Consider the following 14,987-nt stretch of genomic DNA (forward strand, 5'->3'; position numbering starts at 1 on the left):
CCACATCTTCCGAATCCAATCATCTGTTGATGGACATTTGGGTTGTTTCCATGTCCTGGCTATTGTGAATAGTGCTACAATGAACATGCGGGTGCATGTGTCTCTTTTAAGTAGAGTTTTGTCCGGATAGATGCCCAAGAGTGGGATTGCGGGGTCATACAGAAGTTCTATGTACAGATTTCTAAGGTATCTCCAAACTTGAACAATCATTTTAACTTTGATAGTATCATCAATGAGAAGTAACAATTCATGGGTACCTTGCGATGCAAAAAATTCTCTATAATAGGACTCAGATCACTATCCAGGGGACTTTTGGTGGGTTCTGGAGAAATCAAAGCATTCTCCTTGAACGCCATCATCCAGCTGTCCAGCCACTAGTGATCCATCAGAGACCAATAGTGTCCTTTCTTCAGTGGGCAGTAAACTTCCCCCAGTGATGGGACATGAGAGACAATATGTCCTTCCCACCTCAACCCACAACCTCCTATGAACCCCCTCCTGACTTCAAAATAGTCCTGCCATCCTCAAGCAAGATGGAAGGCTCATCCCACTGCAGAGGATAAGTGACATCATTTCCAAAAGAGTCAAAGAACAGCCTCTTTAAGAAGTTTCCATTTGGAAAAAATATTCAAGCAAAGCTGTGCTTGATGAAGTGAAATAGAATTAGCTGCTCCAGTAGCACAGGCTTCTGAGATTCATTCAAAGGTAGACTGGCTCAATAGCTTCCAAGTGGAACGAACTCAACAACAATACATCACAGTTAACTGTGATCACAGCTCCATGGAATTCCAGCCGGCGCCTGGAGTACACTGAGGTGCACTTAATATTCCCCAATCTGTAATCAACCTTTGGTACATTTTTTTCCTAATCACTGGATATGGTTTCCTTTTAATGAACTGTTTTCTTAGCCTATTACAGTTGGTCATTTCAGTGCATCTAATGGCCCATTCGGTAGGTTAAATGACTCTTCGGGTCCCTTGGTTTTTCTTTCCCAGCAAAGCTTGGAGGGGGTTGGTTTTTGCCTGTCCCCATTGCTTGATTTCAAGGGCAGAATCACAAAAGATCAAAGGCAAAGACATACCTGTTGCAGTCGACATGGAGCAGGAGATGGGAGGCACTAACTGACAGTGCGACCTTGTGCCACTGTCCGTCAGCCATCCGGTATGGAAGGGCCTCTGTCCTGGGCTTCCCATTATGTATGTAGTGATAGCGAATCTCATCCCTCAGACCACTGCTCTCCAGTTCAAAATAGCTGTATGGAAAACAAAGCAAATAAACATGTTTTTACATTACTTCTGGATATCAGAGCCAACATCAGTCCTCACTACCAGCATTCCCAGAGTCTAAAATTCCCTAAACTGTGATGCAAAGAACCACAGCCCCAAATCAGTTGTATAGTATGGAACCTGATTCACCTATTGTCTGAGAACCCTCACAGTGACAGCTTGAGCCCTGAAACAAAGACTGATTGATCCACGGTGAAGTGACAGACCACAAGCTAAACAACAATGACCTTAGTGTGGTGTCATTTAGGTATAGTTCATAAATTTCCATTGTCTAAAAAAGGCCATGCACATTGGAATGGATTTATTGATTTTTTTTTACTACTGCCATTTTTACTTTTTTAAGAATTAAAGGAAAATGGAAGTGATGTTAAATATCAGGGATTGAAATAAACTGTCAGAAAAAAGATCAGTAGGGCTTTTTCTTTGCTTTTTTTTTTTTTTTTTTTTAACTTCCCCCTTGGACAAGAAGCTGTAAATGAAAAACAACTCCAAGGTAATCAACAGGAGAGGAAATTATGAAGCTACTCACATACCTATCAGTATTTCAAACTGTCATGGAATGAAACATGCAATTGAGTTTTTCTTTCCCCCAGACTGTTATCGTATTGTCCAGATCCATGAAAAACTCCCAGCACCACCACTGCAGTCTGTACTTTAGTCACAAAAGACAGCAGGCCACTTTGGAACACTCCTCAGTCACATACCAGGGCTGATACTTTCATGAGTGGCAGACCTATTTAGACTCCTCCGTGTCCCTTCTGAAATGTGTCGCTATGGCCATCACCAAATAGGGCCCAATGTCACAGCAGGCACTACACTAAGCATTTGACATATATCATCTAATTTATCATCCGCAAAAAACCTACTATACTGATATTAGATTCTGGAATTAAATAACATGCCCAAGCCAGGATTTCAATTCAGGCCTAGATTTTACAGACTCTGTACTTTCTGCCAGTTCGGTGCCCATCTCAGATAACATGATAAAGATGACCTCAGCTGCCACTATCTCCCATTCATACAGACAACTCAAAAACGACTCACCTAGGGAGTTCCTATTGTGGCTCAGAGGATTATGAACCCAACTAGTATCCATGAGGATATAGGTTCAATCCTTGGCTTTGCTCATTGGGTTAAGGATCTGGCATTTCCGTGAGCTGTGGTGTAGGCTGCAGATGTGGCTCAGATCTGGTGTTTCTGTGGCTGTGGTATAGGCCAGCAGCTGCAGCTCCAATTCAACCCCTAGCCTGAGAACTTCCACATACTGCAAGTGCAGCCCTAAAAAGAGAAAGAGAAAAAAAAAAAAAAAAAAAAAAAACGCTTGTCTAGTCGGGAACCATGCTCAATGCCAAGATTCTGAAGAAACTACTGCTTTTCCTCTAATCCACTGAGTTGGCCTGAACCCACCAGCCCAAGCATATTTAATCTACAACACAAAATGCATCTTACAAATGACTTCCAAACCTCACATCACGTATGAAAACAAATGTATGTTTCTTACTCATCTTTCACAGAGATCTTCCCAAGAGAGTATCACAGGGGAAATAAAGTCAAGACCAGCCCCTTTGTCTGGTCCTTTGTGATGGAGCATGATAACATGAGAAAAAAGAATGTATACATTTACTTGTAACCAGCTTCCCTTACTGTGCAATAGAAAACTGACAGAACACTGTAGACCAGCTATAATGGAAAAAATAAAAATCATTATACAAGAGAAAAAAAAAAAAAAAAAGACCAGCCCCTGACCCACCTCATCTGCACTCCATAAAGAATCTGGCCCAAGATCATAAACTACAGAGATTACTTCAACTATTGCAGCTGGCTCCTGAGCCCAGGTACATACATACTAGCAATAATAAATATAATACATTTTTTTACAACTGCTAAGGAGGAAATCCCTTAACCTAGAAGACATTTATTTTAAGAGAATTCTCCAGTTTTTTTTCTAAGCTGCCAGAACATTGGAAGAATCGAACAACCAGAGGATTTAAAAGGTCAGAAAAACCTTAGAGATTATCTGGTCATTCATTTATTCATTCAACATATCATTACTGAACACACAGTGAAAAGCTAAAGTAGGATTTAAAATACAGATCCTGTTCACAAGACACTTTGAGACTAGAGGAAAAGGAAATAAAATATATGCGCCCCAGCACCACCAAAAACAAAACAAAACAATCTAGAACTTGGAATAGGAGAAATAAATGAGAAGTGAAGCTGTTATTTCATCAGTGACTACCATGTGCTGGAAATGGGCCAAGCGCTTTCATAAATATCTCACTTAACTACTTCAAGGTAAATATTATTATCACTATTTTATAATGAGTTCAGAGGATCAGAGATATTAAGTACCTTTGCCCAAATCCACATAGCTCCTGTATAGAAAAGCAGCATGATCTGATACTTGAGACCTTACCAAGATTAATACATAATAAGAACTCTTACAAACTATTTTGACCAAAAAGCTACTGCTGGGGAAAGGGACATGCCCTTGAAAGGCCCTCAATCAATCACAATCAAAAATACTCAGGTGACTTGAATCAAAAAAAGGAGGTGGGGGGAGGCATAAATGTTTAACCAGATTTAATTATTATTTCTGGGGGTTACATTCTCATGTGAGCAAGTGCTCAAAGTATTCTAAACTGATCTTTTAAAGATCACTTTATGATGAATTGGAGTAAGTGAGTACCTTGAGGCAATCACAAATATCCAGTCTGGAGAAAAGAAATCTGCCCTAATGTTAGGCAAAGATACCTGTGTCTTGGGGTGAACTATCTGACAACATCAAGTACACATACAAATACTGCTGTTATCGCAGACAACCTGTATGAAAGTCAAGATGATATGTTTTTACAACTACATCCGATCTCTTGGGATAGAACATGATGGAAGATAACATGAGATAAAGAAGGTATATATATGTATGACTGGGTCACTTTGCTGCACAGCAGAAATTGGTCCAACACAGTAAATCAACTATAATTTAATAAAAAAAAAGAAAAAGTTAAGGGTCAAAAACTGCTTATAGGTGATAATTCCCCAGCCTTTCCAGCCTACAGACAGGGCTAAATCTTATGGCCTGAGAATTCTCTCAGGCAATTTTTTAAAAATGTTAGATAACAGAAGTGGCCCTAGAGACAACCAAAAAACCACATGGCTAAGTTAAAAAGTCTTTCATGAGCACTGGGAAAAGAAAAAGTCCGAATCTCCAGGCAGTGATGCTCTGCTAATACAGATGCGAGGCTCAGTCCTGAGAGCAACATGAAAGAGTTGGCCAGGTGGCCTGAGGGCATTTGTCTAGAGCCTGAAGGGAAGACTCATGTGACTTGCAGTAGCATCTTGTTACCCAAGTCTGGTCCACTAACAAGCAGTATCATCACCTGTGCAAATTCAGATTGTGGGGCCCTAGTTGAAATCAGAATCTGCATTTTAATTAAGATCCACCGATGATGCACCAACACATTCAAGTTTAAGGAGCCCTGTTGTCAAGTGCCAGGTGTTGCTTCACCTCTTGGCCAGGTGTTCATGGTGAGGAAGCAGAAACGTAATGCTGTGAGCAACTAAGAGCTATGCGGTGCTTGCAGGGGAAGGAAGGGCACTAGAGGTGATAGGAAACCAATGTCTGAGGAGCTCTCTGCCCTGACCAGTCCTCTCTCTTCAGGCCTCAAGTGCTTTAGGATCTTCCTGGGAGTTTAATGGGAGGGGTCAGCTGTATGGGTAATGAAAATACTAGCCAGATTTGGCCAGCAGCATTTCTCCCCTTAGTCTGGGACTTCAGCCAAGTGTGCTGTTCCAGTGAACTGTCTTGGCTCCCAGAACAACCTGTTCACCCTACAAATACTTGTAAACAGCAATGATATTCACCACAGAGGTTTTCTCTTTCAGAACAAGCAGCTCCAGCTCTAGCTTTTATATTCCTGTCCCCCACCTAGACTAAAAGGCCTTCCTGGTCAAGAATGCTGTCTTAAACCTTCTTTCTGGATCCTTTCCTGACTTGGTCACCATGCTCTCAGGTATGCTAGGATGGATACAGCATCCAGGAATCAAGACACCTCCTCTGGGCTGCACACAACCCTTAGTGCATCCCAGTACTCACCCTGACTTCCAAACCTCTAACACCACAAGTCTTCTGACACGAATACTGTGAGAGTGAATCTTTCCCACCCTGTATTTATATAACTCAGTATTCTTTTTCTTTTTTTTTCTTTTTTCTTTATTTTAGGGCCGCACTTGGGGCAATATGGAGGTTCCCAGGCTAGAGGTCAAATCAGAGCTGTAGCTGACAGCCTACACCACAGCAACGCAGTATCTGAGCTGCGTCTGCAACCTACACCACAGCTCATAGCAACACCAGATCCTTAACCCACTGAGCAAGGCCAGGGATCAAACCTGTATCTTCATGGGTACTAGTCTATAGCTGATATTTTTAAACCTAAGCCTTTGTGTACTTATGCATCAGTATACATAGTTTTCCAAAGCCCACTCCAAATATTAGAAACAATCAGTTTCCATGAACTGAAGTCACATTTCACAAAACTACCTGAAACCCACATTATACTCATAAATAAAATTCAGGAACAAAAATTCCAAATAATATAGGTGGATCACAATCAACCAAGTTACCATTATCAAAATGATTGTTGTTTTCCTAAAAACTTATACCAAGCAATCCATTTTTTGAGAATTCAGATAGATAGGATGACCACAGTACTCAAAAGGTCAAAGTGTTGGAGTTCCCTTCATGGCTCAACAGTTAATGAACCCGACTAGGATGCATGAGGACCCGGGTTTGATACCTGGCCTCGCTCAGTGGGTTAAGGATCCAGTGTTGCCATTGAGCTGCAGTGTAGGTCACAGACGAAGCTCAGATCTGGCATTGCTATGGCTGTGGCATAGGCCAGCAGCTGCAACTTCGATTCCACCCCTAACCTGGGAACTTCCATATGCTGTGACTACAGCCCTAAAAAAAAAAAAAAAAAAAGTTGACGTGTTTATTGCTGGAAGAGTGTATTTCCTCTGTATACTAGGTTGAAAACGATAAAAGTTAATTTTACATGGTATGGAATACTAATGCATTAGTAAAGTAAAACATTTCTATGAAAGTCTATTTTCCAGCAATTCCACAAGGATGTATGTTGACTGTTTGGACAAACACCTCACACCCAAAGAGCTGCAGAGTTAGTGCAGTGACTGCTTACATTCCAACTGCAGTCTCCCTGTGCCCCTAATCAATCAACTACTTCCCAGAAGTCTGGGTGGGGAGGTCAAGGCAAAATGCATTTGGGAAACAAGGCCACATCTACCCAGTGTACATCCCTGGCAGAGATTACTGGGACAAGGATAAAGCCAGGCATGCTGCTAGCTACTTTCTCTGAGGGGAAACAAATCATCACCAGAAGCACCTGGGTGCACTGCTCCCCCCAATCCTGAAACATAATGATTAAAGAAAACAGCATAGTGCCCAGAATTCTGTAGGACCCAGGAAAGATAAATTCTGCCTTTAACAATTTAGCTAACTTTTATTCAATAATAGCCAATAGGTATGTTGCTTATTGCCAGGGAATGACTGCAGGCCTTGGCATTTCATATCAAAACCATCCCTACTGCACCCTGTGAGATGTTTACCTGTTATTTGCTTTAACATTTCCACAGCGCTACGTGCCAGGCATTACTCTACAAATATGTACTCATTTAATCTTCACTGCAACCTCAAATGTTACCAGCTATTACCATCCCCATTTTATAGAAAATGAAGCCAAGAAACAGATCAAGTAACTTTCCCAAGGCTAGCCAGCTAGGTAAGAGCAGAACTAGGATTCCAATGAAAAGAGTCTGGCTCCAGGGTTCCTGCTTTATGCAGCATCCCAAGTCTATGCTTTTAACTACTACCTCATTTCACAGAAAAGAAAGTTAAGATGTGAAGCTCATACGGGTGACGGAACTCTGATGTACATGTGGCTCTGGTAGACGCCAAGTAGATGCTCCCAACGGCAACATCCCATTACTTTCTACTGTGTAAGATGTTTCCAATACATCACCTCCAATGCTGCCAACAATCTTCAATGCCAGTATTCAATTCACATCCTAAGTGTGAAACCTGAGGCTCAAATTGAGAGTGTCTTGCCCAAGTGACAGAACTCCTAAGATTCAAGTCCAGGTCTGATGAATTCCAGAGCCCAGGTTGTTTCCAACACCCTATGCTCCCCTCCAGACACATTGGCATGATCATATTTGGGTCAGAGGGCAAGAGAGTTCAGATGAATTCAGGTAGCCCCCATCCCTGGTCCCCACGATGCCACGGCATCTCCCTGCTGACTCAAGTGCAAGCCCCCGTTTCTCATGCCATGAAAAAATCATTATCTGTGAAGAGAAATACTATAGCTCTTCCTAGAGAAGCTCTTGTCCCCCTCATGGACCTTTGCCTCCTGCTGAGACAATGAAGAAAAGCAGCTAAAAACACTAGTAAGGTAGAATGTCCTACCTGGAGCGAGGAGTCTCAAGGACTATGTACACTGAAAAGAGGCAATGGCACAATTTTTAACTAAATAGCAGTACAAAGAGCTCTGGTGCAAGGATCCCAAGACTTGATTTCAACCCTCAATCTGCTACAGACAAACCACCTAATCTTTGGCATAAATGTCTTTGCCTCTCTGTGCCTCGGTTTCTCAGGTCTGTTTAATAAAGTGCATAGATCTGATCCATAGAGCCCTGGATTCCTTGGAAAAGCCTTAGGGTCTACAGCAGAGGGAAAAGTGTGGGGATGCAGTGTCTTTTTAACCAGAGCAGCCTCACTCTTATCTGTTATATAAATTGGAGTTTCCCCTAAGATTGTTTGGATAAAAGCAATCTGCTTCCAAAAATCGTTTTAAGCCACTGAACTAAATAATCCCTAATAATCTCAGGTCTAAATTCCTATAATTCATAATGCTACTTTGTCAACTGGTACACTTGAAAAGAAGCTGAAAAACCAGTTGCTCAGTTAGTTTCATTCTGTGCTTGATTCTTCCGGCAGTACTTAGGCTCCAGGCTCCTTAGCAGCCTGGAGGAGAGAGGATAGGAGATGGCAGATGTGACCAATATAGGAGACGTAGCTAATATTCACACCCCACCTGTCTTCCTTGGCACGCACCAGACTATATTTCCCAGTGCCTTTGAATCTAGGGGGGGAATTATATAATGACTAGCTGTCACCAATAAGACATGAACAGAACTGATATATATGACCAAAGCATGAGTAGAGGTGACATGTATGACCAGCGCCAGGCAGGCAAGAGAGGGGTACCTTCACCATGCCAGCTGCAGAGGTGCTAACAGATGATTCTGAGGCTTTGGTAGGTGGTGGTGCCATTAGATGGAGTAAGTCTGGGTCCTCACATGGCTGCAGGGAGCATGGACACCATTCTTCACCCAGACTAACACTACCCTGGGGCTAAATAAAAATAAAGCGTCACTGTTAATCCACAGAGATTTAGAGGTTATTGGACTACCTTGACTTTTTAAAGAGAGGTACAGGAGCATGAAACTCAGGAAAGGCAAAAAACGGAGAAGTAACCATGGACATGACACTACTGCTAGACTATAAATAGAAAGAAATGGCAGAAGGCATGCATACGGTCAACTCCAGTCCTGTACGAAACAGATAACCTGCACTATATAGCCAAATACTCTGGCAAATGATATTTAAAAAAAAAAAAAAGACCCACAAGGACATTGTCCACCTCAAGTGGTCTCCTACCACATAATCTTGACAGGTTTCCAATTGAAAAGGTGGGATTTATGCCCCCTACCCTTGAATCCACTAGGTAGGCTTGTCAGCCCTTGAAGAGCAAGAGTGATTCTTATTGATGACGTCCAAGTTTGGGTCATAAAACATGGTCCAGTTTCTGTCTTATTTGCCAGAGGTCTTGAACTGGAAGACCTGAGTCACCATGTAAGAAGTCTGACCACTCTGATGCCACCATGCTGTGAGGAAGCCCAGCCCATTCTGGGGAGACTACATATCAGTCCTCTGATGAACACCTCCAACCACCAGGATAGACCCCAGCCATACAACCAGTAAAAATACGAGACATATGACTGAAAACACCTCCAGATGGTTTCCCCAGCTATCCTCTCTTCCTAGCTGAAGCCACAGACATTGTGGAATAAAGCCATCCCTCTCTGGACAGGGTCCAAATTCCTGACCCATACAATCTGTGAACATACTAAGTTGGGGATGGTTTGTTACCAGAAGGGGAAACTGGAACACTCTAACTTAGGGTATATAGGTTTTATACCTTTAAAAATTGAAACACTCATAGAAGTATGTCCCTACACATTGCCAGTTGCTGAAACCTCAAAGTGCCAATTTTCTGCCTGCAGACCCACAGACTTATAACTGCATTTTCTTCTAAAATCAAACATGGAATTCTGCCCAGAAAATGCAGCTAAAACAGTATCAATAAATCATCTCTTTTAAAATGCATGGGTTTCAGGAGCTATTTAGAGAAATAAATACCAAAAGAATACATTGGTATCTTTCTCACGAACTCTTTATTTTTCTAATATCAGGTCCCAATATTTTGGCCTCAAACATTACATTCAGTGAAACAGAAGAAGTTGGTGGTCCTTTTATAAATCAGGTATCTTCAGTGGGTTCTAGTCCCAAGTTCTCTCCTAGTCTACTAAAAGCTATCTAATTTAAAACCAAGTTCTAATTTACCTGGGCTAATTCCCATGAATCCCAACTTCTGGCTCCTTTATTCAGAGCACTGTGTACAGTAGAAAGGATAGACATCAAAAAAAAAAAAAAAAAAAAGAAGAAGAAGAAGAAAGAAAAAAGCCTAGTATACAAAAGGCTTCAGAATCCAGCCACCTGGTGCTCAATCCCTGCCTCAGCCATTTCATCCCTGTGTAAATGCAAACAAGACACATCATTTCTCTGAGCCTCTTTTTCTTCATCTAGTAGAAAGTAACACCTGCCTCACAGATTTAAGGGGCAAAAAATGACAGAACATTTGGAAAATGCTGAGTGCCCAAGAGTAATGAGGATTCCCCTTCCTTATTTCTTTCTGCACATGTAAACAGCCTCCAAGAAGTGATGCTGATGAGAGTCCACCTCCTGTCTTTTTTCAGCAACAATGTTCTCTGCATTCCCCTTTCCCTGGTTTAGACTTGACCACCAGGTTTTATTTGCACTTGTAAACTTACCTATTAGTTCTGTAATTGATCCTCTTAGCAAACATCTAGCAAGATATTAATGGTGACGGCATTACAAATGCCTCCGTTATTGAAAATAAAACCTTCACTGTTAAAATGAAATATAAAAATAAGGTTCTTCACACCTGTTCACAACAGTTCCATGACAGTCTTTAAAAGCATGGGAGCAGGCTTGCTATTCTTACTGAAGCAAAGCCTGGGTACTAACTTTCCTAGAAACTGAGACGCAGAAGAGAAGACATTGAAACTTGAAAAATTTAAGATAAAACAAAATTCAACTGAAAGAAGAAACTTAAAATCAGTGATAAGCTAGTTTACTGGAACAAAAGGGAGATTATTAGTATTTAACTGCCAAAGCCTTGAAAAGTGAAATATAAATAGTTACTAAGCAACCAAGCCCAAGGAGTGGAGCTTCAATCACACAACTGTATCTTTTTTTTTCTTTTTTTTATGGCCATATCTGCAGCATATAGAAGTTCCCAGGCCCCAGGCAAGGGGTCAAATCAGAGCTGCAGCTGCAGACTACAGCCACAGCCACAACCACACCAGATGCAAGCCACATATGAGACCTATGCCACAGCTTGTGGCACCACCAGATCATTAACCCACTGAACAAGGCCAGGGATCAAAGCCACATCCTTGTGGACACTATGTCAGGATCTTAACCCACTGAGCCACAATGGGAACTCCACACTGTGTCTTAAGCCTAAGGGACAGCTCCAGATCTCCAGGAACTCTAAATTAAGGTATTTCTAAATATCAAGATTTAAGAAAAAATAACCAAAATAGTATCAGTAGTCGTAGTTGTAGTAATGGCCAACATATATATATAGTAGTATCAACATTTCTAAGATTTTCTAAACAATTCAATTATTATTCCCAGACAGGAAATATAAAATCTTCAATTTTCTTAACTTTACTGAATTTTTTTTTTATTTCCATGGTTCAAAAATAAGTATCTCTCTCAGGTTCTCAGTGAAAAATTTCCTTCCCAGCCTATACTCCATCTTCTTAGTGCCAAACTTTCCTCATAGGTAACCACTCCTGTGTATCCTTCTAAAGCTTTCCATCTTTGGAATAGTTATAGATTTTCAGAAAAACCACAGAGACATCAAGGTTTTTCTATAGCCCATAACCAGTTTCCTATTAACATCTTATATTCGTATAGAAGGCACATTTATCGCAATTAATGAACCATACTGATCCATTATTGTTAACTCAAGTCAATACTTTAGTCATATTACCTTAGTTTTTACCTAATATCCCTTTTCTGTTCCCTGATCCCATCCAGGACACTACATTAAATTCAGTCGGTATGTCTCATTAGATCCCTTTTAGCTGTGGCAGTTCAGACTTGCCTTATGACCTTGGGAACCTTTAGAAGCACTGATGAGATAGTTTGTAGAATTTCCCACAACAGGGATTTGTCTGTTTTTCTCATACTTAGACTTGGGTTTGGATTTTGGGAAGGAAGGCCACAGAGGTGAAACGCAATTCTCATAGCATATCAAGGAATCAAGCCACGAACATGACTTATCGCTGTTGATGTTAACCTACCTGGCTGAGTAGTATCGGTCAGGTTTCTCCTCTGTAAAGTTAGTCCTCCCCTCCCCCTTTTCATACTGTGTTTCTTTGGAAGGAAGTCCCTATGTGCAGTCCACACTTAAGGAGTAATGCTCCACTTCCCTGAGGGTGGAGTATCCACATACATCATTTGTAATCCTACTCCGAGGGAGGTCTATTCAGTCCATCAATTTATTCAAACATTTATTTAAGTGTACTCATGGGTTATCATTTCATACTTTGGATTATTATCCAATATTCCTTTATCTTGTCCTTAAATTTCTCCAGTTCTTGCCATTGTAAGTTTTCTCAGTTGGTTCCTATGCCCCTTTATCATATTCCCATCACTTGCAGTTTCTCAGTTTTATTGTTTTGACCACTTCCTTAGTTTCTATTACTCGAGATACTTAAGGCTTGTCTTATGTGTTTTCTGCCCAGTTCTAAAATCAGCCATTTCTCCAAGAAGAACTGTCTGGGGGTTTTTTTTGGACAATGGTATTAGAAGCCAAGATCTCAACACTTAGAGTGCTCATTGCTACTGTGACGTTGTTTTTAGGCTCGGTGCTAATAGAACTAAGAAATATATGTGTTGTAATAAGCAGTACGTATACATATCTATATATCTATTTCTATACATATATATCTACATCTAAATTAAGCTAAATACAACTTTATACTAATGTCTTAAACTCTAATACACTATTACATAGGCCATTCCAGTCTCTTCCCCATACTTACTAAAACCTCCCATGATCCACCATCCATTTATTTATTTACTTCTCGTATATATGCTTAGTGATTTTACTTTTTTATTGAAGTATAGTTGATTTACAATGTTGTATTAGTTTCAAGTGTACAGCAAAATGATTCCATTTTATATATATTTATATGTATATATATACATACACATAATTGAATCACTTAGCAAAGTGTGTGTGTGTATATATATATATATATAAAACTGAATCATTTATATATATTCTTCTTCTGCTTGTTTTCCCTTATAGGTTATTATGAAATACTGAATATAGTTCCCTGTGCCATACAGTACATACTATTAGTTGTCTATTTTACATATATAAGTGTGTATATATTAATCACAAATTCCTAATTTATCCCTCCCCACACCTTTCCTTTTTGGTAATCATAAGTTTGTTTTCTATGACTATACATCTAAGTCTATTTTATACCTAAGTTCATTTGTATCATTTTTTTAGATTCCATATATCACATGGTATTTGTCTGTCTGACTTTCTTAGTATGATAATATCTAGATCCATCCATGTTGCTGCAAATGGCATTATTTTATTCTTTTTTATGGCTGAGTAATATTCCAGGACGTGTGAATTGAGGACATGTGCAGAGAGGACAGAAGCAGAGATGGACAACAACCAGAAGGGTAAACTGGGGTTATATTCATAGACCCAATCTCTGACATTTGTTTTTTATCCTAGTGATTCTCAAACCATTTCCTGCTATGGTAATAGGTAGGTGATGTTCATAGGCATGAAACATTCCCATGGGTGTCAATTTCTAGTATGTTACTGCTAACTCCAGTCCCTTCTCTCCCCTCTTAGAAAGCACATCAAGTAAGTGGCTCTGGTGTACTCTGACCCCATTCTGTCATGTTAGGGTACTTTTTAACATAAATGAATCACAAAGTTCTATCTTCACGCTAGACCTGTCTTCTAAGCTGTATACTTTTACAGCCAACTGTCTACTTGACAATTGCACCTGAATCCTTCAAATTCAGTGAGCTCAAGACATAACTTCTGATCCAATAGAAGAGACAGATCTTTAAAATCATGAGGTGAAGAGTGCATAAGCTGAAAAAATGGATAGGTAGGTTCTTGAAGGCCATGTTTAAGAATTCTAGTCTTAAAGCTCAGTATCAGTGAGAAGTCACAGATGGATTTTAAGCTTGGGGGTGGGTTGGTTGGGATGAATGACTTCTCATTGCTCTTGTACACTCTCCACATCAAACTTCTTTCAAGGCTTCAGACATAACATGTTCCCTACCACAAGGTGCCTGAACATTCTGCCACTGACACCTGGAACATTAACTGCCAAGCTTTACCTAGTTAACTTCAACTCATCCTTCACTCTCCCCTTAAGTATCACCTTTATTTTATAAAGCTCTACCTATCTCACTGGACTGAATACTCCACGACACAGACTGTGTATGCATTTGTTCTCCATTGCATCTTCAGAGTCTAGCATAGGGCCTAGCATACAGACTTAATATTTTTGGAATAAATTAATGAGTACCTTAATAAATCTCTAGGTTTTATTAACAACAATAAATTACATATGGCACCTCTCACAGCTTATTTTTATATATCAAACTACTTTGATATTGAAGTTGAGGACCAATGTTGCAGAAAATAAAAGTACCTTGTCAAGAAAGTAATATAGTAAAAGCACCATTTAAATAATGATACTGTTCATAATAATTGCTAACATTTTTTAGGTTCTTACCACACACAAGCTTGATAAGTACCATGTATACAATATTGCAGTGGCTTCTTAGAATAACCCTATGAATAAGGAACTATCATTATCTTCAACTAGCAAGGGAAGAAACCAAGTCACAGAGAACTGACTTGACCAAAGACACAAAGCTAGAACAATGACACCTAAGACAGACTCTCTCAGATGAAAGAACCATGAGAATCAACACAGATTCACTTGTCCTGTAATTAAAACTACCTCCTGACTACTCATAGGAGTCACCAGAATGGCAGACAACATAGGCTCAGTTGCACTGGGAGAGGCCAGTCACTCTAAGATGGAAACAAACTCACACTTTGCCTTTTCTTAAAAAAAAGAATTGCACCTGAGGCATATGGGAGTTCCCAGGATAGGAGTTGAATCGGAGCTGCAGCTGCTTGCCTCCATCACAGCCACACAAATGCCAGATCTGAGCCATGCCTGCAGCTT

At 40.3% G+C, this 14,987-nt stretch overlaps 1 protein-coding gene across 4 annotated transcripts in view; it reads right to left on the reverse strand.

Annotated features, from left to right (window-relative positions):
- The window catches only part of NELL1 (neural EGFL like 1), a 945,951-nt gene that overhangs the window by 794,246 nt on the left and 136,718 nt on the right, over positions 1-14,987 (reverse strand). For all 4 annotated transcript variants that reach the window (XM_021085298.2, XM_021085297.2, XM_085011744.1 and 1 more), the window contains exon 4: positions 1,082-1,252. In XM_021085298.2, the coding sequence (XP_020940957.1) occupies positions 1,082-1,252 (171 nt within the window). The remainder of the gene's footprint in view (positions 1-1,081; positions 1,253-14,987) is intronic.

Source organism: Sus scrofa, chromosome 2 (genome assembly GCF_054392235.1).
Source record: "Sus scrofa isolate SSC_HxYL_T2T_F1_AM1 chromosome 2, Sscrofa_HxYL_maternal_Yorkshire_Landrace_v2.0, whole genome shotgun sequence".
NCBI classification, from domain to species: Eukaryota; Metazoa; Chordata; class Mammalia; order Artiodactyla; family Suidae; genus Sus; species Sus scrofa.